At 37.8% G+C, this 27,178-nt stretch overlaps 1 protein-coding gene across 3 annotated transcripts in view; it reads right to left on the bottom strand.

The window, feature by feature from the left end:
• CNTNAP5 (contactin associated protein family member 5) overlaps positions 1-27,178 on the bottom strand; it is a 307,043-nt gene that overhangs the window by 97,670 nt on the left and 182,195 nt on the right. For all 3 annotated transcript variants that reach the window (XR_010474008.1, XR_002408012.2, XM_021280776.2), the window contains exons 12-13: positions 16,615-16,721; positions 3,746-3,865 (exon numbers count right to left, since the gene is read on the bottom strand). Coding sequence is in view for 1 of the 3 variants with exons in the window: in XM_021280776.2 (XP_021136451.1) it covers positions 3,746-3,865; positions 16,615-16,721 (227 nt within the window). In the remaining 2 variants the exon portion in view is untranslated. The remainder of the gene's footprint in view (positions 1-3,745; positions 3,866-16,614; positions 16,722-27,178) is intronic.

The raw sequence follows: 27,178 nt of genomic DNA, 5'->3' as shown, positions 1-27,178 counted from the left end.
ATATTTAGTATGGATTCTTCATTGTTTCTTACAATTGGTGAATTTTCCTGTGAAAGTGAGTTTTCTTTGTGTACAACAAGCATATAAGGTGAAGAAAACATTATGTTAATAAGATGCTGTCTTTTTTTTTTTTTTTTTATAGTAGTTTTGAGTTTGTTACCGTCATTGAACTGTCTCTTTACTCCTATCGTAAGAAAATGTAAAGGAATGTCAATTCTGTCAATGAGGTCCATTCACTTTGGGTCTTCCCAATCTAAATAGCCCTGGAATATTTAGTTGTAACCTCTCTGTACAGATACTTTTCTATGCCTTTAATTAGGTACATTACTATTCCTGACAATCTCCTATTTCAACAACATATTTTACTTTTACAAGAAATAAACAACCTTCAACATGAAATCCTTCTGAAATGCTTCACACACTCTTCCTGCTTCTTGACCAACTTAAATAATAGGATGTCATCTACAATTTTTGTCACCTTGCTTTTTCAGCCACTTCTCCAGACAATTAATAAATACATTTACCAACTCTGGTATCAGCAGATATCCTGTGACATTCTACTGTTACATTTCTTGCCAGGCTGAAAATTGGCTTTTTATTTTTTAATACTTTCTTCATCTTATTTTCTCCCTGTAAAATTTCCCTTCCCTTATTTCTGTCTCCTCCTTTGTGTTTGTATGATTTCCCAATTCCCTCTCAACACACACAATCACAATTTCCTGCTTTCTTCAGAATTTTTATTCAGCAGTGGACTGTTAAAGTTGACAGGCTGCAGAGAGATCACTGGGACCATAGACACAACAAATTAACTTGTAATGTTGATACTTCCCATACCCACATCACATTTTGGATGCCTGTGATCAGACATCAATATGTGACAAAGCTGCTGTTAATCTGCCTTGGTTTATAACTGGCTACAAACAAGATCCCTATCCAACTAAACAGGTAAAAATTAGAAACAATTTTAAACAAATGTAACTGAACATTAAGGAAAACACTGCTTTCTAAATGCAATGATGCTGTTAATTTCTGATGATCTGATTCCTTCTTTGAATTCATCCTTCAAAGATTCAAGGCGCTGTAATTCCCAGAAGTCGTTAGCTCACTACACCTCTACTTTTAAAAGCACTAAATGAGTAATTTCTCTGCATTTTCCATTTTGCCTCCAAATTCTTCAACCTGAACATGTTTTGGGCATAAAAAGATTATGTCTTCTTGAACTGTATACAAAAAAAAGAACTGCCAGAGTGAGTAAAAGCCAAGCTTCATTTAGCCCAGGAACCTGCCTCTGCTTTTGAGGGCAAACAGACACCCAAGGAAGCGAGGGAAGGTAAAAGATTTTCCTGAAACTCATTCCCTTTTCACAGTGAGCTTTGTCTCACAGCTGTCTAAGCTGAGAGCTGCAACTAAACCTCCACATTTAATTGCATGTTATGAATTTATGAGACAAGACTAGGTCTTTTTCTAGGGTATCTTTTTTTCTCTCTGTTGATACATTTGCCTCCTTCTTGTCTTGTGGTAATAAGTTTCAAGTTGGATTCTTCATTGCATTAGGAAAAAGAAAACAAACAAAAAACTACCACAGCCAAATCTTGCTAATACTTTGCTGTCCCTTAGTTCCTATTAAATGGAAAAAAATCAATCCCTGTTTGCTTTCTTTGTGCCACATATGATCTCAGCGCATTTCTGTGATAGTTCCCATAGTTTTTCAATTTATTTAGTCTCCCCATATGTGCATATCATCCATGCTGCTTACTGTCTACATTTTTCCATTCAGAGGAGGTGTGGTATGGATGTCACTGAACAATAATTTTGACATTTTTGTCTCTTTTCCTTTCCAAAATAGAATTTTCTTTTTTTGACTTTCCCTGAATATTGATACTTTCAGAAAACTATGCAGAAGCATTACCTGAGAGGAGTAACAATCCACATCTGAATACATAAAATTGAGCTATTTTCTCTGTACTTCACACTTAATCTATTACTACAAACATGATTATTATCAGAATAATGATAAAGTATGTTCACAGAGAGAAGAGAAGCTCTTGTGATTAAGGCATCCAAACCGTAGTTAGATGATACAGAAGCATAACCCAATTGTACCTCAAACTCTCTGGACAACTATAAAATAGTAATTTATTTCTGTGTCTCAGTCCTCCTTTATGCAATAAGAATAACAGAGATGCTTGTGACAAATGACCTTCTCTTGTCTCAAATGAGACATCTAGGAGAAAAGAAAAAATATGAAAAAAAATTTTCCAGGCTAGGTGGTTCTGTCAGTCTTTCCCACCTCCTCCTTTCTCGTAATGAAAATAAAATAAGAATGTCAGCAAGTTCATTACAGATAAAGAGAAAATCAGGTATATGCCTTCTGGATTTCTGCCAAATAAAATTTATTTGAGGAAAGCAGATGCTTTCTGCAAGGAGTTTGTCAAAAATCCTACTACTTCAGCAGAGATAAAAAGCACTGACAATGTTTTGATCACAGATATTTATATAATAAAAATAAAAATGAGCGCATTTCCCATAACTGAGACCAGGGAAGGATATTTAGACAGAAAGGTAAAACCGTTTCAATTCTTATGAGGTTCACCAACAGAGAAGGAGGCACATCTTATTAAATATTTGTTACACTTGAATAAAAACATACTTAATAATTAACTGGTGTACATTTAATTAACATAATGACTGCCCAATTAAATAAAAATGAAAATTTAATTTGAAACACTTTAAGTACAAGGAGATTATGGATAAAATATGAATATCCTGTGTCCTTAGTTTTCAGGACTGAGTGTGGAGGTGATATGTGGCAAAGTAGTTCAAGCAAAATTAGCCATTTAGAAGGGGTAATAAAATATTCTTTCATCCACACCTGGCCACAAGAAGCAAAAAAATTTTGAGCAGGAGACAGTCCAGGAAATTTCCTCTCCATTTCAAAAATAAAAAGAAAGGAGGCTATAACATCTGCCCCAATCCACAATATGGGCTATGTAATATTTTCTCATATCCTTACATGATACTTAAGGGGAGAATTTGCCAGACAGGTATATTCATCTGAAACACTTTTTATTTTGAAGTTACAGAACTGTGACATGGAGGCATCTCAACTAATAAGTCACCTTGCCAGGCTCTTGCTCCACTGTGTCTTTGATATCCCTCTGGTGTCCCTCCTCCTCAGACCGTGATGCCCTCTCCTCCATACAGATACCCAAGGCAACCAGGGTTTCAATTCTCTGGAACTTCCAAGGCAGCACATTCATATGAGGGGAGATATTCCTGCTTAGTTAGACTGGAAGGATTTACAGCTCGCTCAGTACAAGGAGTTTAATAATAATTCCGAGACAGAGTTCCAGTAAAACAGAGAAGCCACTTGGTTACAAAAGAAGGGTTGAGTTCTAAGTTTCTACCTCTTTAGTAAAAAAAAAAATCCCACAAATATTACTAAAACTTATGATATTATGAAAAATACATCTGCAGTGCCCTTTATAAGGTGCAAATACCACTGTAAATACCACTTCACAGCAGTACAAGGTGAGTCCTTCAAACTTATTTTAAAAATCACTTCTACATGTATCCTCTTTAAGGAAACACCTCAGAGTAGAGAACCACAGTTACTACCAGTTCTTTGCTTTTTGCCAGCTACTGAGAGACCTATGACTGTGAGGTCTTCTTAGCAGTACAATGATAGACATGGCAGTAATATTAAAGCCAACATAAAGCACTAAAGACAAGGTTAGGTCATTACCTGTTATATTGCAAAAAACTCGGAGAGGTCCAAGTGGTCCACTTCCATCAGAATCAATGTAGAAGAAACCTGATGTCCTCCCTTGGTGTCGGTAAGCCTCACAAGATCGTTCATAGATAGCTTTAAAATAGACAGAGCAGTTATATCACAAACAAGAAATAAACAGACAGATGCATTTTACATGTGACTATGGCTTCAATCATTGTTATAACATACGTGGTTGGCTCACTTCTGATTACTGCTACCCAAGTGAAAACAAGTTATTGCCCTCTAGACGAAAAGCTCAAGGCCAGATTTGGTCTCCCATCCTGAGTGATAACTTTATGCTTTAGACCTTTTTTTTTAATACAATCCACTCTTCCTCTCTGCTTATCAATATTTTCCTTTTAGAGGATTAGTGCCAATGAAAATGCTAGTGGTTAATAAAACAAGCACAGCAGGTCACCAAAAGCAAGAACAGGAGGAAAAACTCCCACAGGTTAGTGCAATTACTTGTATTTGAGGCATGTTTTTGGGCAAGACATCGTACCTTCACGTGGGGCAAAGAGAAAACGTGTCCACAGAGGCAGTTATGAGATATCAAAAAGTCACATGCATGATCTTGGATCTTGAACAACAGTAACCTTAAATCTCATTGCAGGAGGACTGATCTTTTTCCACACAGCACTTACCTGATTATACTGATAAGATTATTCTCTGTAACAGCTTATGACTGTTCAGCTAATTGTCAGCAAGTACATTAAAAAACACAGACTGATTTAACAGATAAATCAAGGTATCCTTCATTCCTCCTATGTGATGGAGTTATTTGGAAGACACAGTAACAGGAAAGCAAGCAAACCGAATTGCCTCTAATCTTTAAAGCAAGCTTTTGAGCGTTACCAGTAGCAGAACACACAAATATATTTGGGCATCAACTTGGGTTACTGTGAGGTCAAATCTTTTTTTATCTCATCATTTCAAGAGCACATTTAATTCTTATTTGCACATGGATACACCATTATACAGCGAACACTAGGCTTACACAGATTTGGAGGTATTCGGGGGAACTTGTGAATAACCCATTTGTTCACCACTGCAAATCTTTTTTCCAGGCTGCCTCAACTCTTCAGGCAACAAAGCAATACAATTAAACTTGTTATGGCATAATACCTGTCATGTTGATGCCGTAAATACAACTGCAAAGCTCATCTGGAAGGGACTCAGGAGATGTTCAGATCGAGTGTAGGGAAAGCGCTTCCTCATCACTCGTGGAACGCAGTCCCAGCCTCTCCTGCAGAAAGCAGCAGTCACTCTGCTCCAGCAGGAAAAGTTCCTCATTCCCACTCCTGTGCACACACAGACTCACATCCCTCCTTTTCCCTCACTCTCTAAAAGTAGTTTCTCTAATGAAACATATTTCAGAAAGGTTTAAATGGTCAGCCTGAAGTAGCCTTTTCTATTATTCTGAAGAATGTTATGAGACAGTTAATCACTCAGATTTTCATGAAATTTATACATTTCTTCACTTCTGCTAACAATAGAATCACAGCTCTAAAGGCTCAAATCCCAAACTGGCTATAAATTAAGAGTCTAACCACTTGTACCACTCAGCAAAATATGCTTTCCCCTTTTACATTTCTTTCCTGACCACACATCTTTAGCAGGCAGAACATCACTAAGTGCTAAATATGCACAGCATTACCCTTGTTGGAGTTAAGCAGCTGCTTAAGGTACTCAGCACCTGGTGAGACAGTACTTTAATTAGTATCTGTCCTATGATAAACGGAATTAAGAAAGCTTTTTCCTGACAGTCATTAGCCTGATGTAGAAAGAACTGTAGGAGTCAAGAAGATCTCTAAATTTCCCCTCTGATAGCTGGCCAAGAGTACATATTAAATGCAGATAAGATAAAATCCCCAAACCAGAACCTATTCTTCCACTATTCACAACCTATGGGGCTAACAGAGTCCCTCAGTCATCAAAGTGCTGACAAAAGCAACAGGGATGTGGAGGGTCAGGAGAGAGACTGTGTCAGTCAATTAAGTAAGCAATAAAGGAATCATAGTTTGATCAATTTGCAAAGTTCTCAAACTGCAGTTCACTTAGTGAATTTGCTGTCATCATCATTACAGGCCACTTTATCTTGCCTCATTAGGGAATATGCCAATTGTTTCCCATGAATTGTTTGCTGAGTATTTTTGAACACAAAGGATGGTGCAAGGGGTAGAGACATAAAAGTAATATGTTGCCAGTGAACTGGCATAGATAGAAACTCATTCTTCAGCATAAACTTTTTCTTCCTAAGTGTTTTGCTTCTTCTTGACTGTAATTTTGGCCAGAGGCCAAATATACTTTTTTAAAATTAACAAGTAAAAATGTTAAGTTAGTATGTGGGCAGATGCAGAGATGATTTAACTCACCTTCAGAAGGCTGCTTTCTCATTGCAACCTTGGAAAAAAAAAGGCTGTACACAGCTAGAGATCGGGCTAGGTGTGCTCGACTGGCATATGGAAGGATGCACAAGCTTCAGTGAAACTACAGTTATGTCTGCCCAAAGAAAATCCATCCTGGTATGTTTTCCTTTTGGTTCTATGAGAATTCCAGCTGTAAATACTAGGGAGTGGCAGAAGAAGTGGGAAAAGACTATAAACCTTGGGCTCTAGCATGTAAAACATATTCCAACCATCATGACTTAGAGGCAAGCTGTTTTGGTGGACAGTTTATTTTGTAGCTGCATGCTGAAAGTTTCACATGCCAGTATCTTAAGTATTTGGTACTGAATACTTCTAGTCTAGATGGGTCATTGCTTTTAGTTCACTGTTTTGCTATTTTATGCTGTATAATGTATCAAGGAAAAAATGGTATTTGTTTTCCAGTCACTGGCAGATGCCCCCACAGACATTTCAAGTGCACCATCCGTTCCAAGCTCTGCTCTGTGTTTTTACAGGCTGAGTCAATTTCAGAATAAAGTTATGCAATTCCATTTGATGAAAAAAGGCCCCATTACTCCAGTGACAACAACGTGAAGCTGTCTTTATGGTTTAATGAAAGACAAGATGTCTTTGCAGTCATTCTTCTCTTTGTGCAATCAGAAATATCATACAAAAGTAAAAACCAGGCAAACAGTCAGCTGTGTGTGACTGTTAATACCCTTAGTTTGAAAACTGCCTTCAGATTTATGTTCCATTTTGTGCCCAGATTCCCTGATATAGATGGAGATGTGGTTGTTTTGGGAACAGTAGAAAACCATTATTGTAGTTGTCATTAAAGAGTCATCAACCATTTATGCATGTAATAGGGCCTCACATTCAAAAAGCAACCCCCAAGTGTAACCATGGAACCATTGACACAAATGTGTACATTTTAATGTCAAACAACATTTGCAGTAATTACACCTTTTTAATAAAGGAGACATATTCATTAGTTTATTAGGAGTAGAATCTGTCAAACAATTTTCAAGCATTATTTTTAAATAAAAACAAACAAAAAATAGTGATCTTGTTCCTTTCTGTGAAACATCTTAGTAGTGTTTACACTTTCAGTCCAAGTCGTTTGTAGTTTTCTTTTTTTTCACATTTTAAAATGTTGAGCAAAAATTATGTTCTTTATGGGTTGCTCACGCAAAGATTGTTTTTTTTGTTAAGATGTTTAATCAAACAATTTTTGAAAATATAATTTAAAAAATGAAAGCTCTAAGTTGTCGTTTGTCTCAAAAAAGCAAGATCAGTTTTCCTTCTCTAAACCTCCTATACTTTTTTTTGGACTAATTTTGACTTATACCAGCCATTGAATTAAAAATGACAGTTTCCAGCAACATTTGATTCACTGAGCCAGAACCACTGAAAATCACAGTTTATGACTTTCAGCGCCTGCTGCGTTTCCCTCAGGCCCTTTTGGGAACAAGCTGAGCTGCCATGCAGCAATAGCACTGCAGTTCCTGCCACTGAGTCCCCACAGGCAGCAAGGAGGAAGCTCTTTGCTTCACAGAGTTGCATTATGCGAGTGCTTGACGTACAGGGATGTCAGCAGCGCACATGAACCCATGTTACCCCCTTGCAAGTATGGCTTGGATCTCACAGTTGGGTACCACAGGTAATTGCATTAGGTTAAACTACAGCAAAAGGCAAAAACCAAAGTGTAGAAGACATCTTAGTTTGGCTGATGGGCTATTGCTGGTAACAGAAGACAAAGCAAGAAATATGCATATAAATGTATATATATAGATATATATATATATTTTTTTTTACCCCCAGAATCACTTATAAGCTGTAACACTGGCCCCTGTGCTGACATTCTTGCAGTGATCTTTAAGGATTTTTTTTAAAAGCTGCTGCTGTGTTTCATGAAGAAATTTAAAATTGTCCCAAAGCTCGCTATTGAAACTGTTGCAGCCTGAGAGCTCATTCTTCATACCAAAAGCTGCTGCCTTAAGTACTGTATGTGTGTTTGTGTACCTGCTAGGATGAGCTGTGCTGATGGTGTTCAGGCAGGCACAATACTGACAGAGTTCAAGATTTCTATCTCCCAACCCCTTATAAACCTCTGTGAAACCCATATACCGAATTTCTCCCTCAGGTATCTCTTTCTGTCTTAAGTATCTCAAATTACACTAGCTTTTTCAGATCAACAACTCAACCCATCAGAGCATTCATTTTGAAAACAGCTTTACTGACTGATCATAATGGCGATCTTTTCCATTAGTTCTCACTTCTCATCTTCCCAGGTGCTTCAGAAATGTTTTGTCAAACTTTGATGAGCATTTATAAAACAAACACTTTATCCCCAGTCAGGTCAACATCACCCAATTCCACTTGTTCTCGTATCTCCTGGGATATAAAGATTCAAAAGTTCAAAAACTAAAATTATGGATCTGAAACATACATACCGCGTATTTTTTTGAGCCACACATACTACATCCCTAGAGAAACATCCTAGCAAAACTATAAATATGCACTGTGATTGATCAAGGATCAAGCTGTAGATCCGTGATTCAGACTTCAATGCCAGAAGGGCAGTAAGAGATTTTAATGTCGTTATAATAATCTATTTTGACCTTTTGTGTAAAATCAACTACAGAATTAAATTTTCTGATCCCTCCATTGAGAACCTTACAGCTGGTCAGCCAGAGCAGATGCAGCAGCTCCCTGCACCCTGTAGTCAGGTCCAACAGGCTGGGGTCCCTCTTAGCTTGGCTCTGCAATTGAACCTTCAGCCTTGATTGCACTGCAAGTTCCTGACAAGTTTTAAATATGAGCAATTTCGTCACTGTTCATTGCTCTGAAGTATCTTGAACCTGCTAATCGAACTATTTTAATTACAGTCCTTAACCCAAAAGAGATTGTATCCCTACCTTAGCTGGAATCTTTAACAGGACATGGCTGAGCACAAACATTTGCCAGGTCAAACTTCCAACGTTTTCCAATAAAACGTCTTTTTATTCAGTTTTTCACTGACTGTTACTATATCGACATTTGGCTTCCAGTCTTACTTTTGCCTGAACTAGTTGACCTGCAGTCTCCATGACAGCCTTCACTAAGCATACGCTTATTGTTTCATTGCTCCCTGGCAGGTAAGGCTTTAGCTGGCCTCAGTTTTCCTGCGTACTTTACAACTCTGTTTCCTTTGCCCCCACATTCCTAACTTACAAAACCTTTCCTCTCTCTCAGACCACTTTAATTTCGTATTTCACCTCCAGTTCTATTTCAATGGGGAAAAAAAAAAAAAGGAGAAAAAAAAAGGAAAAAAAAAAGACTGGAGATTCTGCAAATGATCCACAGGGAGTAATATATTTAAAGTCCCCTCTCTTTGATGGATGAATGAACATGTTATTCATGCAGTGGAGTGCACCCCTTACCCATATTTAAAATAGTGTTACTACTGGAAGACCACACGTGGTAAACCTCTCTTTCCTCCACCCAGCAGTACGTTACTGGCATAGATACAACCAAGAGCATAAACTAAAAGTTTTGTTTTGGTTTGTTTTTTTTTTTGGGGGGAAGGGGGGTGGGTTTGTTTTTATCAGAGCACTCTGTCCTTTTCAAATTTATTGGACACAAAGACAACTTTCCCCAAAAAAATAAAATTAATTCAAAGTAAACCTTAAAATTCCCAATATTTCCAATATTTCTTTCCTACTGTATCAATTACTTTGGAAATTAATCACATATATTTCATTGCAAATACTCTGAGCTGGAGATTCAGAACTTGAATGTACTAGTTATGATTACCAAAATGAATCCTGTAATATTGCTGTTTCTAGATGGGATTCTCATAATCTAATAAAAGTAGCTGATAATTTTCAGTTTCTCAGAGGTAAATAACATTTTATGGTGATATAATAGATAAAATATATTAAAGAGATCTAAAGAACTTCAATTCTTCATTTCATTTGGAGATGCTGACACTGTTCTCTTGCCAGCTAAAACATAGCATCAAAATGCGTGTTGCTTTTACTACCTCTAACAATTCCACAGTTATGTAAATATTGTCGGCAGAATACTTAGTGCCACATCATTTGAAATTTATTTCATTGCTTTTCAATTCTTTGCGCCTTAAATGCTAAGAGTAAAAATAACCCCTATAATAATTATTATCATTGTATTCTGAAGTGAAAACTTGTGTAGAAAACTGGTTAGACTGGAAATGCCAGCAAGAGCTGGGATTCTACTAGGATCTGCAACCAGCCCTGTACTGACCTTGAACAATTTGATACACACAAATGCTGACACAGACTGAATTAAGCGTTCTCACCAAAATGCTCATTGCTCCTGGAAGCAGATTGGAGATGACTGTTTCACCCTCTGCTTGTGTACCTCAGGCCTGACAGATTTGTTCTTGCAGACTCAGAGTAATGAGTCCAGGATTTTTCTAAATAACAAACAAAGCAACATGCAATGGGAGGTTTTTTCTTCTCATTCCAACAGCAGAGGGATTAGTACAGGCAATGAACTCTGGGAATGATCATCATTCTCACCCTTACAATACCACTGTCTTGTTATATGCCAGAAAACGAAATCTGTACTCTCAAAAACTGGATTTTGACAGCTCTACTGTTGACAGACTAATGCAGTCTTTGTAGTGGTGTGCCTGGATGACAGATGGCTTATTTTCCTTTTTTAAAATACTTATTTACTCATATGATAAAGAATGCGTTATTTCAATAGATAACTTTACAATTACTTTTACTACAGTGTCACCTAAATGGATGTTCAGGAGAGATCTTTCCATTACACTTGGGGATTAGACAATTTCCTACAATTCAAGCTAAGGCTTTCTGCAGTCAAGGTATGAAAGGCCATGTCAGCCCATCCTCCCCTGTTACTTCCCCACTGAGGTTTGAAGGTGGCTGTGTCAGTCGGACCCCAATGGGCCCTGGGCAGTGCAGGGTGACCAGCAAGTCCTGCTGCTGCAAGAAAGTGGTCAGGGAGACCCCCACCATTCTAAGAGAAGTGCTGGAGTTAAAGGAGGAATAAAAGACTTGAAGGACTCTGCGCAAAGCGTGGTATTTCAGCTGTGCTCCTGAACATACTGGTGTCCCTGTGGTGGTGGCCAAACCTGACACAGGCAGGCTTCAAAAGGGATTGAGATAACCCCTGCATGCTTGGTTCTGCAGTGAAGTCCCAAAGTGGAATATTTTCTCTGTTATTTATAAGGAAACATCAGGAAAATGAAAAAAAAAAAAACAAAACATTTTTTTTTAAATGAACACCACTGAGAAATGCAGATATATAATTCACAGATGCACAAACTGAAGGCAAAGCATTAATAAGACAGTAACTTATAAAATAAACAATGAAAATTCATATGCCAGAAGCATAGTGTGAACAAAAATATGCAGGAACACCAAGTACAGTACTAAAGGCTTGATATGAATATTAAATGTGTTTTGTTTAGTCGAAGAACACCAACATGTTTAAATATACATGGAAAAACTTATTCCAAGCATTTCAGACAGGAAAACTGGTTACTCAGAACATGCAGATTACATGACCAGACTCACCATTAGTCATCTACAAACCAAAACTCTCTGAAACTCATTTGCCCAGCCAGCAAACTGTGTATGCATCTCCCTGCCTTGGAACGTGGGAAAATTACCATATCCATGACTGCCTCTTTAAGATGTAGCTCCAGTACTGCTAACATTCTGGCTGAAGCTATATTAAGCTTTTCAGATTAAAAATTATATATGCGGTAAGCATATTAATATTAAAAAAGACATTTTCAAAGCCTGACATTATGTTAAGTTTATTTCATATCAACGTCTATGTGACATTTCCATTATTGGATGGATCTTTCCTCTAGCAATTACCTAGGTCAACCTTACACATGCCTGTATGTGCAAGACAGATCACACACCAAAGTAAATATCCAGAATTAAATTACATTCTGTTAATTATCACCTTGCAAAGCTTTAGGACATGTTGACATCCCTAGAACATGAAGAATAAAACCATTATTTTATATTTCTCATCATCTTCTGTATCAATGTTCCGCACTCTTTATAATAAAAAAATACACCTAAGACTAAAGGCCGTCTGAAAACTGTCACGTATAAAAATAACAGAAATACAGAAGGGGAAGATGAGGCTTTTTAAGGGAATAACAAAAGTCATAGAAAGAGATTACTAATCATTACCTTGCAATAAAGTTATAACATTCTGTATCTCATGATCATTTTACACTGATCTACTCCTTTCACTATCAAATGACAATTACAAGGAGAACTGATAGTATGAGACAGATGACTATGCAGGTTTTAAACTATGATCTTTCAACTAAAAATATTTTGTATATATATACACCTCTAATTCCTCTCCCTCTCGATATACATCTCTAATTCCAATTTATCTTCAGTTGCCTACTGTATGTCTCTATATTAAGACAACCTTCCTCTATAGATGACAGACACTGTCATGTTTCAGAGGTGGCCCATGAACTTAACATGGAGACCTTATCCCACAGTGAGATTCACTGAGTTCTGAAAACAGCTCACACTCTGTTATATATACATATATAGAAAGAGCAGACCACTATCATAGCTGATATGTCACAGTATCAGAGAGCAAAAAATAGATGAGCTGAATCCCACCCAGGCCTTTTTCCCAACCTGTGTACTAATATCAGTGTTTCAATCTAAAAGAGGAAAACAGAAAACAAACATTACCTTATTATCTGTTTTGCTATGGTTCACATATGTGATTACATAAAGGATCTTCTCCTACCTATCTGGATTATGTCAGACTACTCCAGTACCTGATGGATCAGTAGGCTGCTCAAGACACTGCAGAAAGAGGGAAAGTATCTGTCCTTAAAAAGGCTTCAGTTGACCTAATCTTCCAATCCTATTTATATACAAGCTGTGTGAAACACATTTAAAAGGTAACCCAGAAAGCAAAACCATGCATTTTACAGACTTGAAATAAGATTGTATCCTAAAAGCACTGTCTTAGCTACAGATCACCTCAGTAGCAGGTAAGCAGTGTTTTCAAATGAAAGAATCCATACCATTTCAGTAAACGATACAGATCACACATCTAATATACCCGCAAATGGATCTTATTCCCAACGGAGTTGGAGAAACTAAGGCACAACAAAGCTCATGACTGCCTTTAGGGAGATTATGTTAAGGTAATGTCTAAATCCAGCTAGTTCTTTATACGTATCTTGAGACTTCTACTTTTGCTTCATCCACACATCTTGAATTTCAACTACACCTATTTTCAGTCATGACAGACACAATCTTGTCCCACGTATCTGATGCGGTCATGCAAACACTGTCCCAGCTGTGTCTTCTGTCAACTTACTGTTCTGCATTGCAGCTGTCTGCTTCCCCTCTGTTGCATAAAACACAAACTATTTATCTCTGCTTTTCATGCCATATTTCCAATCAATCTATTTGTCATGACTGGCATTTGCCCTGTCAAAAATGTCAAACTCCTCTGGTCATAGCCTTGTATTTTTCAAACAAGCACTTTACTGCTTTCTCTCATGTCACTCCTTCAGGCCTGAAAGCATTCAATTTTTTCTTCTTTTAAACCTCTACCTTATGCCTTTTTGCCTACAAGAAAGCCTAGCAATAATTCTGTACCTCATGGACTGAAACTGCCACCTATGATGCTGATGTAGAGTTTTGGGTACTCCATCACCTGCACCAGTGTGTTTTTATCCCTCAAAAACTTAAATGCAACTCTTTGGAGCTGGGATAGTCTGTAACTTTAGCTGTTCCTCATTGTGGGATCCAGTGTGGCCTATGAATATTTGAAAGAAAACAAATGTTTCCTACGTATCAACCGCAAAATGTGTTTTGATACTTTACAAATGAGGACAGTAAGTTAGGGACAATGTATCTTCAGATCTCAGTTCTTAAAATGGTGAGGTCTGCCAGTCTGAGCTGGTAAAACATAAATCAATTCATTCTGTTTTGCAGATGCATGTCATGAAGTTTTTCCTGAAAGCACGGCAAGGGATGAGTCTTTTTACATTGTTCAACCAGTGGTCCCCATCTCTTACCAACACCACGCCAAAATGAGAAAAAAAACAACCCCGCCCTGATGCAGTTCAGACAGAAAAGAAATCCAGTTGGCAGCAAAACTATTCACACTGTGTGACTTGCATCCGATTGCCAGTTAAATCTTTCCAGAATTGCTGCATGGACTTGGGTCTGAAGTGCAGTTTAATAAAAGAAATAGCCTCTCCAAAGTGGTACAAGTTCAATTTCAGGCCTGTCAGCCTCAGTGTTCTAGTAAAAAATCAAAAACTGTTGAGATAATGTTTCAAAACTTAAGAAATTAGATGTTTCACTTGGCTACAACTACACTGAACTACATGATTGGAGAAGTTGACTGTACATGGAGGATATTCTGGAGTAATGCTGTGGTCAGATCTGCAGCTTTCATTCACCTACTACAAGGTACTCCTGTACACCAACCACTGTCAGTTGAAAGTGATAATGTCTCTTGTTCTGCAGATTTCTTATCAACAGTCTGCATTTGCCCACTGGCTCTGAAATGATGTCATGGCACATTTTAAGCACATGAATTTTCCAGACTCATGTGGCTGTTTATGAACATTGCTTGGTTTACAGGACAGCTGGCACCATAGTCTAGCTGGAATCAAATTAGCTGTTGATAATATGGCTGTAAATAAGCTGAGCAGCTGAATAGCTGTACATCACGTGTGCACAGCTTGATCTACTGCAAAGTCTTAACACAAGATCTTCCTGAGAAACTTTTCACAGTTGTATTTACATCAGTGAACCTTAACTAAGTGCAGCTACATATGTGCCTTTGAGAGGGCAGACATGAGTTCACAGAAGTGGGAGGCTTCACTAGCTCCATGCAAATGTCTGTGGGTAAAACTAGTCATGAACCAGTCCTCTGCAGTAATGAGCTGGTGTCAGACACAAGCCACACTGAGCTGGCACAGACATTGTGAGCCTCAGGGCCTGAGCTAATATGATGGTGCAGATGTAGCCTAGAGGTTAGCATCCCTAATCACCTTTGATTGTCAATAGCAACAGGCCCCTTCCTTCCCCACAGAGCTTCTCCCTTCCATCCAAATGATTCGTCCACCTAGTTTTGTACCGGCCGTCACTTGGTATAAATACTCTGCTACAGCCTCGGTCACTGCATATACTCTGGGCTGGGTTTGGAGGTTTTGAAGAGGGTTGATGCCTTTCGGAACAACAAAAACATTGGACAAAAATGTAAACCCTCTTTTCAGAACTATAAACTCAACATTTTTCTTCCCATCCTTCATATAGCTTGGCATGATTTCGGCATCAAATCCTGAGTTTCTTTGTCCTTATAATATAGAGTTCAGGTGATGAAGCTATGAATAGACCTCTCTTCCGCCAGCTGTAGACTCTATACCACAAATGATTTCACCGTTAATTAGTAGACCATTGAAGTTTCCAGAATTACAGTACAGCTGCCCATATTCTCAGCTTCAAACCACTAAGTACCTTTTCTTCTCTTCTATTTTTTATCTTAACAGGGAAAAAAAAATGCATCTCTCACCAGTCTCATCCTATCTGTGGTTCAAGTGCTCATCAAACACCTGAAGTGGTTGTATTTGTATTCCTGGAATTGTTATTCTTACTCATTCTTTTAAAATATTTATTTCTTGTGATAGAACAAGGAGTTTACCTTCATTTTCCAACTGATTCCCTTTTAGTCAGCTGTATTAACAAGCTTTATTTTGGTTTCCCTTTTCACTCTCTATTTTTATTAGAATTCCCAGCATGCTGTGCCTCTGCTGTTTGATACTTTAAAAACAAACAAACAAACATAAACCCCATCACCTTTAAAACACCTTAATATTCCTTTTGCTGTGGATGTCAGTAGGTGAATACTTCATGTACTGCAACTGTTTCAGATAATGTATCCTTGCTAATAGCAGCAGCCCAAATAATAGTTCAGCAAAACAAAAAAAAATGTGAACTGTTGAAAACTGCATTCTTGCAACATGAACTTTCAGATGATCTAAAAATCTCTGAATCTTATAGTGCCAAAATTGACATACAGGCCCAATTAAATCACCCAGCTCAGCCCAGCTAAATTCAACTAAATGTCTAATAACAAAAGTATCTACAATGTATATGCAACATAAATGAATTTCAGATGCTTCAAATCAATGTATAACATGAGAAAGAAAAAAAAAAAAGTGGAAAATTAGTTAATCTGGTTTTGTTTTCTCTGAAATACTTGTCAAAAAACATGCATATTTGCAAAGGGGTTCCTGTGGCATTCCCAGCTTAATTCTTGACCTGTTCAAATCATTTCAGGACATGCTATATCCTTTAATACAATATGACCTCTCACAAAGCTCCTCTCTAGTTTGTACACTTTGACATATCAGCTGTAGTAGAAAAGAGTGGGGTTACTTACAGTTATGACAAGTAGCTCCCATGTAGTCTGTACCATTACAATCACAGTAAAACGTGGCCCAGGACTGAGTGCATTTTCCTCCATGTTCACAGTAGTTGGGTAAACATCTAATTAGAGACAGTTTAAAAAAACCCATGCAATTAATTATAAACTTCTCTGTAAAATAGCGTGCTGAAAAAAATAATTATAAGACTGTCTCAATTCCTCATTCACGCAAGAGTTTCCTATGGCTGAATCACTGTATAATACCTGAAATTAGTTTTTACTCCTTTGAACAATGATTGACTTCAAATAAGAGCACTGAAGACAACATCATTTAATGTATGCAGCAAGTAGGTAAAGATCATTCTCAATAAAAACCATTTCAATTGTCCTCCACTTGTTAGCAATTAAAGTGTCACAGATTTTCTGAGCACAGAGAAGGAGGAGTAACAGGTGAAAATGCTACTGAAATTTTGTTTCAAAGGAGAATCCCCCACTCTCTAGTTAAACAGACATCATTGTTATCAAAATTAGGCTGAGTTACATTTGTGGCAATACAAACAGCGTGAAAATCTCAGAAGTGGGAGGAAAAATATGCTTCAATTACGAGTTTTGTACTCTCTCTTCTTTTCCTCATTTTAGCTGGTATGCCTCTAAAGTATTATTGAGAGGGAAATTATTGAAAAAAAAAGAAACACAGCAGCATGCAGCTTGGGAACTGAACAGAAACAAACGCAGTGGGAGATAAATTCAATCTCCAGGACAAGAAGCAAATGATGATCTAAACTACATTGGTGTAAATCCAGCCTAAATGGAAATTGAGATTGTTCTGTTGTTTGCCTTTTCTTTCTTTTATTTTCTTTTTTTTTCTTTTAATACCTTACTGTATATTAGATAATCTCTTTTACACTGTATGTTTGACTTTTGAAAAATGAGTAACTTGTTTATACCACTGATTCAATTGTGATGGGTGGGTGGATAGAAAGCAGGCAATCAATTTATATCATACACACCAGCACTCCATTAGGGTTTGCTTTGCTGTAAATTGAGCTTCAAAACCATTTTTATGGCCCACATCTTTCAGTAGTGTTAGTGGGGAAGTCACTGAGTCTACCTAGATTTGTATAATAACAGCTGAATACATGATTTTATTGTAGTTCATCTTACCCTTAGGAAGTGTTTTTGCATTCAAGTGTGCATATTGTCCTTAACTGTGGCTTTCAGCCTGTTTCTTCTAGAATCCCAACAACTAAAATGCACTTCATGAGTGCAAGCAAAAAACCTGTATGTCACTAACAGCCATAATCTTCATGAGTCTCCCAAGCCCCACCAGCCAAGTGTTAATCAACTTACTTGACTCCAAGTCTGAGAACTGCCAAACATGGACAACCCAAAGAAACCTGTTTATGCACATAGAGGCCTATCAGACAAACCTCATCCTCAATATGCTGTATGCAAGTATGTGCATGTATGCATAAACTTACCTGTATAAGTACAAGTCTGAGATTTGTTCTAGAACTCGGATTCACTTGATCATTATTTATACCATCACACATAAAATGATAGAGATAATATAAAATATAAATATGAAAGATTAATTTTTATTAATGCTTAGTTATTAAAGTCATTATTTCATTATTCAAATATTAGCCACATATGGAATTCAAGAAGTATGTTATTTATAACTACATGTAACATCTGCTAAGACAACTATAAGATATATTGGTCTTATAAAAATCTGTTACGGCTTCTGCTAACTTTAGGCACAAATACAAAATGGAAAAAAGAGATTGGGAAGTACATGCCTGGTTTTCCAGGGCACCAGGGAGCCTTTTTCAGTGTTGTGTTTCTAAAATAAGAAAGAAACAAAGGGGACAGCCAAAACTGTTGGGTTTGCCCCACTTTTACAGGGCAGAAAGTCTAAGAAGGGATGAGATTTTGGCTTTTAATGATATGCTGGGAAGTCATCTAACAGAGCCTAACACCTTGCTGCTAGAGTGACAGCCCAGCCCCTCTGCTGTTACACCTACTCTTGGCAACAGTGAAGAGATATTTAGAGGCTTTGGGTCAGTGTTGGGGAAGCAAGAGCATCCCACAGGATGGCACGAACAGGGCTGGTTACGCTCAGCAAGACTGTGCCAGCTCCCCTGAACTAGTAGCTCCCCAACAGCTTTGTCCCAGAGGCTGTGGGAGCAGCACAGCAGTCTCAACAGCTCTATGGTAATATATATGAATTTTGCCTGTAAGAGCAGATGTTCTGTTATTTGTACTTTGGTTGTGCCTACCCTTGCCCTCAGCATATTGTCTTCTGTTTAGTAGTAAACATTCATTTATGTCACCTGCACAACAGCAGTAGCTATATTCACATCACGGGGGTGCTGACAAAAAGAAACATCTGATGTTAATAAAGTTCGTTGGAGAGGTAAAAAGAACACTACTGTGTTATTATCCTAATTTACATCAGCAGTATAATGGACAAATATGCTTTCTGCCTATTTTAAGCTACCTTTTATTAATTAACCCAGTACAGTAGAGCTAATTACTAGTCATTTGTGGTTTGCCAAAGGCCCATATCAGAGGCTTAGCAGCATTTATTCCCTTAAAAGAGTTTCCTTTCAAAGGCTTTACAAAGTTGAAGGTCACTTCTCATTTCTACTTGTCTTATAAATGCAGACACTTGTTTTTCCCCAAACAATGCACAAAGCATAAGTCGAACTAGCCATGTAGGCTTTTAATGATATTCATAAATTCAGAATTAAACCTTTTTTATTCCTTAGTCTATTTGCTTTAATTAGCACCAACCGCATCGATCTTGTTTTTGGTCAGATAACTAATCCTTCTAAAAGCTTATGAAACAAAATTTCTTAGCAGCTCTAATAATTACCATAATCCTATCCTAGCTGAGCAGTTGTGTCTTCCTGAGAAGCAAAATTTATCCTAATTGTCAGAGAACTCAAAATTAAGAAATAGCTATGATTAAAATTAATCAAGGCAAGGATAAATCATAGGTTGTTCCATTAGCTAACTGTCCTGGATCCTCTTGTTGAAGGATTTAAATACGTATAATTTAAAATATCAATTAATATTTGCATTCTAGTAGTATTAAGCATTTTTAGCAAAATCTCAATAAGATAACAGAAGGATTCATAAACAAAAACTTGCAGCAGGCAGCCCTTGACCTATTTGCAATTGAAACGAACAAACAAATCAATCTTTGCGAGAATCATAAATGAGACACTTTGAAATTTAATGATTTCCCTAAGACAGTTTGTGACAGACCAGGGACTCTGATCTTCCAGATTCCAGATTAATTCATAGAATATATCATGGTGAATGAATCTTATAAAGAAATAAATGAAGCAAATAAAATTTTCCCTCCTTCAGCCAAGCTGTAAAACACACACCTTAGCCATCTAAGTGAGCAATATGCAGAGCCTGCACAAAAGTGTTCACTGTCCTTAGATGAAACATTCACCTCCAAAAATGTATGTGTGCTTCCTTTGAATTCAAAGGACAAACTGCATAGTCATTAGAGGGCAAAATTTTGCCCTTTGATAGGAATGATGAAGAAATAACAATGACAAAATTACTTGAGTGGGAAGACTGAAGGAGTTCTACACATTTGACGTTACACTTGACTGGAAATAAACCCAGTAATTTAAATAAGCACCTCTCAGATTTTGTTATAGTCAGCACAACACATCCTGCCTGCACCACTCTCTATTCTTCTTAAATGAAGAGGGGGGGGAAATAGAGATCTATCAGAGAGAGAAAGAAAAAAGGAACACACACTCTCAATATTAAGCCTGTGAATATGTTTATTTTCAGACAACCACCAAGTCCCTAAAACTCAACAATGCCATAACCAGAAAACACATGAAATTTAGAAGTTTTTCTATCAAGGAAGCATTTACCTAAATATTACCTCAAATTAATTTAATTTCAGCATGTAGCTATTTCATGTATAATTAACAAAGTATAAATTAACAGGGATGACTTCATATAGGAGGTATGAATGTATGATGAAACTCAGGGTATTTCTGTGGCAGTGTCTTTTCATGGAACTGGATAGATGGAAGCCAATTGCAACACCATGAGTTTTTGCCTCACTGCTGGGCCATAAATCCGTGAAATGCTTTGCCAAAGATTACTTTGGATACAAGGAATAGGTTCAAGGGGAGACCATACAAGCATTTTGAAGAGAAAACCGTGGATGTTACTACTACACAGACAATGTGTAACGACTTCAGGCTTCTACCAAGGGGAAAACAAATGCAGATCACAGAGCAGTAGAAAAGCAACTACCACAGGAGTACATCCCACTCTTATTTTCCCCACAAACAGACATGTTTGTGGCAAAATGGTGGGCTAGGTGTCCTTAACTAAAGGGAGAAAAGAACCAGATCAGAGGGAGGAATGGAGAAAGAGTAAGTAAAACCAATATTAAGACAGGCTGCAAAAGAGTAGATCTTCGCTTCTCATCACCACACCTCCCAACTTCTCTCTCCTCTCACAACTTTAGAAAACTGAACAACAGCTTCTAAAAAAACGTTGTAGCATACTCCATTGTTTTTCTTTTTTACACCATCTGTATATTTCCTCCCTAAATTAATTATGTCATGAGAAGCCATGGAGTACAAACGGAACAAGAGTAACGTGACAAAGACATTTTTTCTATTCTGTGCTGGAAATTGTTTATGTTGTCACACTGAATAGATTTTAAAATTATCTCAAGAAAAACATGACATTTTTTGTCACTTTAATAGTTTGTCACAAAGTCAGCTTTTTTTTCTTTCTAGGATTTGCAAAAATTAATGACCGAACTTTTAAAATTTATTATTATTTCCATTGTTGGCCACCTTGGTTCTTGGACTCTGCGATTGTTTAGCCCTGTGAGATGAACATTTAGAAGACCTGAATGTTGATGTCAGTTGCCCTCAGGCATGTGGCTGGGACATAACTACAGGAGGAGGTTGTGCTGGGATCAGCAGGAGTGAAGGGAAAAGAACCTGTTATCTATGCCTTAGATAAAGGTATTTTTCAAAGGTTTGATTGCTTTGTTGTTAGACTACCTACATTTTTAATAGATGTAAATGCGCTGACAGTTCGGCTTGGCATCAGCAAAAAGGATTTTATATAAATGAATCTGAGAATGAAAAAAGGGAAACAAATAAACCATCCTGTACAGACAGCTGTTCCATTTAGAATTCATAATTTTACAAAGCAAAAGCAGAAAAGCCATCTGCAAAAATCAAACAAACAAGGACAGGATATTATATCCTATATGCATCCCAGTATCTACTGGCCTTTAACTTACCATGGGGTTGCTCATCCCATCAATTTTGATTCTAAAGGAGCAGTAATGGGGGTGAACTCTATTCAGGTGCCCCAGAAACTCAATTCCACACTCAAGTCCTATTCCAAAAGCCACTTAACTAGCCCCCTACCAACCTTCAAACTGCCTTCCTTCTCCCCAGGGGTTTGGGACAAAGCCCCTCTCCAGCACTACTGGGAAGTCCTACCTCTCTGTATCAAAGACAAAAATTATCTCCAACTCCAGCATCTCTCCACACGTACAAGTCATTGCAGTCATAAGGAAGGAGTTTTGTAGTTGTAGTTACGCCTTAGAGCATTTACTAAACACATTTTAAAGGACCAGATCAGCACTGCTCTTGATCTCTAGTGGCGTCAGGTAAATGAGATTTTAATTCAGCACTCTTTTCATATTTCACATGAAAAACAAAACAAAACAAAAGCAAACAAACAAACAAACAAACAAAAAAAAAAAAAAACAAAACCACACCAAAACACAGAAAAAACCCAAACTTATCTGGAAAAGAACAAAACTAAATTAAAATATTATCTGTCTCCAATTCAGATGCAGTGATGTGAGTGTGACAGATTAATCTGAAGGACCCGTCTTTATTTTTCCATGAAACACAATATTTCTATAGAGCAGTGCACCCCTCATGGGCCTGGCTTGCTGCTTTCTGCAGTTGGTCTTAACCTGGACCATCAGATCCTCATAAGTAGGCAGGACAGCCTCTCCTATATGTAGCTTTATTGGAACAATTCTAGAAACAGATCCAGGTATTCCAGCACCTGAAGATGTGCTGTTTAAATGCTTTGTTTTGGCTGATGACAGAGATGCAGGTGAGTAATATTCAAATCTACTTTGGGATTTACCCAAAATGAGAAATATTTTAAAAAAGGACAGATGACATTCCCTCTTATGTCTTTAACTCATCTCAGGTATGATCATCATCTGAATTCAAGGAATATGATCTGAAAGCATCTGACTCGTTGCTATAAAACCAAAAAGGGAAAACATAAGAGGACTTTCTGTAAAGAGAAAATAATTGGGACTATATAATAATTGTCATTTCTGCAGAGAAGACACTACATACTGAAAATAAGAATACTAGAGAGAATGAAGAGTATGGATAACAAATTGCGAGGTAGTTTTTTTTTGGCTGCTTTTTTTGTTGGTTTCGGGGGGTGGAGATATTTTTTCTGCAATGCACTGCAGGTATTTATATGGGGGTAAATGCAATATTAAGTGTTTGCTTTTTCAATCCCAGCCTGGGACCATAATAAATAAAATTAGAACTCACTGGGTGTAATTAGCCAGCATATTTTCTTGTTTTCATGGCCAACTTTGGGGGAAAAAAAAAAAAATATATATATATATATATATATATAAAGTTTGGCTTCTGCTGCAAGGCATACTTACATCTTAAAGGAGATTTGGGAAATGTAAAAAGAGACTGTGCTTTCATCAGATTTATCGTAACTCCCTTCACCTGCAATAGTAATTAGTTTCCCAAAGGCCCATTTTGACAGTACAACACATGAAGCAATGTTAAGTTCAGTACTAAAAGGAGGAAAAAAGTCAAAAATTATTATTATTTCTTACAAATAAAAATCAATAGTAAAATCTAATTGAATCTATGAAGGAAGTAGGTATAACATAGGTTTTACAAGGTTGGCTCTATTTAGTAAGAAAAAAGAATGCTTTAAGCTAATTTATCAAGAAAATGTTATGACAAATTTTCACAGATAAAACATGGGTGAAGATAAAAGGATAGGGACTAAGGACACTATCTGTGCTCTATAGCTCAAGTAGTACAGGGAAGCAAACTCATGAATCAACTCAATATGCTTCTCCCTAATTTGTTAAGCTGCTAACACCAATCCCATTGCAGTGATTATTATGTATACCACACACTGCTCTCTCCACTTGTATTTGTTAGAAGAATTCAAATACGCAAATGAATCTTTGTTTAATAAGGACAGCAATAGCAGTGTGCACTTGTGTCTGCCTGCTGGTGCTACAGAGATGAAACACTGCCAGGATTCATAAGAAAATACCTGAGATCAGGTTTGCATTCTTCATTGGAGATCTCTAGAATTCCCAGGATGTCCCACAAGATGCTCCATCCATCCATCTACCAAGGTGGATTCAATGTGATTTTTTTTTTTTTCTTTCCTCCTCCACCAGGTCACTTAAGGGAACTGAAGTTCCCAGTGTTGTCCTTGACAAGTACTGTCAGTATTTGCTATAGTGAGGGCAGGGTGCCAGCCAAGTAAAAATAGGACAACCCCGTCAAAGCTTCATCAGCGCAAAATCAACACGAACAGCAGCAATCAGATTAAAGAACCCTAGCAGTTGTAGACAGGGAGAGAAATGTATGCATTTATCTATGCATCCGTGTGAATCCAAGCCTAAAGGAAAGCCAGCTTTGACTACCCTTGTAGTTCATTTACAAATAATGACAGTTTCAGCTCATAAATGGCTTTCTTAATCCCAAGGCAACCTAGCCTCATGTACACAAGCACAAATGGTGTATAAAACAACAACATAACAATGGGTGTACAACATCATGCTTCTGCAACTGCCTTAGCCCTACTGCTGACCAGGCAAACTTTGCTACCAAAAAGTAAACAATTTCAAATTATTTCAGGCATGTCAGGAACAGCAGAATCCCATGAAATTGCAGGCTCCTTAACAAAGGTTTGTCTGTTACTGTTAAATACTACATCCTTTGTGATGGGGGTTGAGGAGTTCAATACCATTAATGTAACCAACATCATCATTAAATATGTGTCTTAAGAGGATGTGATACATCAAAGGATGTGTCTCAAAAGCCTGGTGGAAGCAACCATTTGTCTGGCACCATCTCACGAGGCAAAGAACAATATTTCCATGAGAGGTGTCAAGTCAGAGGAAAACGAGGCCAGGTTTCCCCTTAAAGAAAGCTGTTTGGCACAAGCTATGTCAACTGCAACAACTACTAAGCACTCCTCTTTACAGAGTTTGGAGGAAACCACACCAGATCTTACTACTTTGTGTACACACAGTGTGCAAGAAGTCCTGGAAATGGAATTTTCTTCTCTGTGACTAACACTGCAAAGTAGTTTGTCCCACGGCATTCAAGAAGTGGATGAGATTAATCAACCAATGCCTTTGGGCTGCAGGCAACACTGCAGCCCTTGCTGCTGTATTCTGAGGGGTCCATCTGCTGTAACAGCCTTGCTCAGCCCAAAGGGAACATCTGTGCCTTATGATGAAGGGCTGGAAATCCACAGTGTTTCTGGACTGAGGTTTAATGATTTTCTGGCACATTTTCATAATATCCATGGCAACTCTTGAGCTGTAGTATCTCTTGTGCCCATATTCCTGCATCTATTCTCTGAAAGGGATGCCAACACAGCAAACAACCAAGTCAGCTTCAGGACTGATGCTAGTATTTCTAGTCCCAAAATCTGGCATTCCAGCCAACTGCTGAATGGGAATTCCCAGAGCTTGTCAACAGTGTGGCCAGCTTCTCAGCATCTGCATATTTGTTTTCCTACCCATTTCATTTATTTTTAAATGAGAAGCTGTCTGAATTTTCCCCAGGCTATACCTTCTATTGTTTGCCCACACACAGACCCACACCCCCACTATTCCACTGCCATGTAAGAAAAAACACAGTGCAGAAAGAATTAGTACTTAGCAAAATTCACAATCAGATTCCACTGTGTTTTGAGATTAGCACTGCTATGACAAAACATATTTTGGTTTTGAACAACAGAGGTACAAAGAATTGTCCACAATGAAAAGGATGTTTTCAAAACAGTAATGAACTTGGGCTTCCTAATCCTTAGATTATCACCTCCCTCCAGACCAACAGTGCCTCTCTTGTAATTTCCTCACTCTGACAGTGTCACAGCAAACATGCTGATGAAATAATTCTAAGAGCATCCAACTGAACACTTTGCCAGCTTCCAGCAATCTGTGGCTTATGAATTCATGTAAGTCTTACTGGCTTTTTCCTTCATATTTGACCTCTACAGTGTCTAACAACATCCAGTTTGATGCAATGTAAGATTTTTTTGTGAGTAACAGGAAATTCTTGTTTATTATTTACTGCCTTCATGCTGCTCTTCATCGCACAACCCTGCCTAGCTCTCTCTTCTCCAGGCTGAACAGTCCTAGCTTATTTAATCTACTCTTGTAGAGAACAGTTTCTGGCACACAAAAGAATAGAGTGTCAGTTTTAGAAACAGCAGTGAGGCCTGAATGACAGACTCTTGTAGTCAGAGCTGCACACAGCATCACCTCGGAGTGGCCCAAAGAGGACGCACTTCTTGGAAAGGGCTGGTCAGGCCAAGGCAGAGGTCAGTGAATACATCCAACTGGATTTGTGTTTTATACTTCAGCAACTGAAACAGAGGTTGTGAAGGTTTCACCACACAGTTGTTAGTTTGATTTACCAAGGGAAAGATGTTCGCAGTTATCCAGTGCCTCAGTCCCCGCCTCCTCCTAACAGCTTACAAACTCCTCACCCTCATTTTGACCACATCTGAAAGAGAAACAGACACCTCAAATCCAAGAAGTCACCAGATCTTGTGAAAATAGAGAGCCAAATAGAAGGGAATCAAGTTACTGTTTGTCAAAGAAAAATACGCATCCTGAGCTGAACTCTAGAGATCATGGAATATGCAAAGAAAACCCAAGAAAAAACATGGCAATAAATTCTGCAATCCCAGAGCTTCATCCTGCAGTTGTAAAAATGAATTATACATTGTTAGAAGCAAAAAGCAAACCATGGAAGTGACCAATGAGTAGAATGTGTTCTTCCTTCTCCCCCATTTTCTTATACTTCAAACTTAAGATATTTAGCTCAGGTAAAGAAAAAAAAAAGATACCTTTTGACCACACAGTCCCTACTGCGTGCCACAGCAGTGCTTTAGGAGGGTCTGAGAGATATATCTACCAAATGAACTTTCTCACAGGTATTAGAAATCCTGCGCTGAATTCCTGAATGTATCATCTTCTTTTTTTTTTTTTTTGTCCCCTTAAGCGGTGTTATTATTGTTGACATTTCAGAACCCCTAAAGAACAAGACACAGCTGTTCCATCTGGAGGAGAAGCCTGACTGAATGAAGCAGAATTACGCAGAGCTGGAGGGAACTCAGAAGATCACTTAGTCCATCCTCACACCACAAGGCAGGATCACCTGTGCCTGTGTCTGCCATTTCTCACAGGCTCATCTAACGTATTCTGAAAGCCTTTCAGCGACAGAGACTTTACAGT

The sequence above is a fragment of the Columba livia genome, chromosome 7, assembly GCF_036013475.1.
Source record: "Columba livia isolate bColLiv1 breed racing homer chromosome 7, bColLiv1.pat.W.v2, whole genome shotgun sequence".
Taxonomy (NCBI): Eukaryota; Metazoa; Chordata; class Aves; order Columbiformes; family Columbidae; genus Columba; species Columba livia.
Note: the sequence above shows the minus strand (reverse complement) of the source record. Positions and strands in the feature narration are given on the sequence as shown.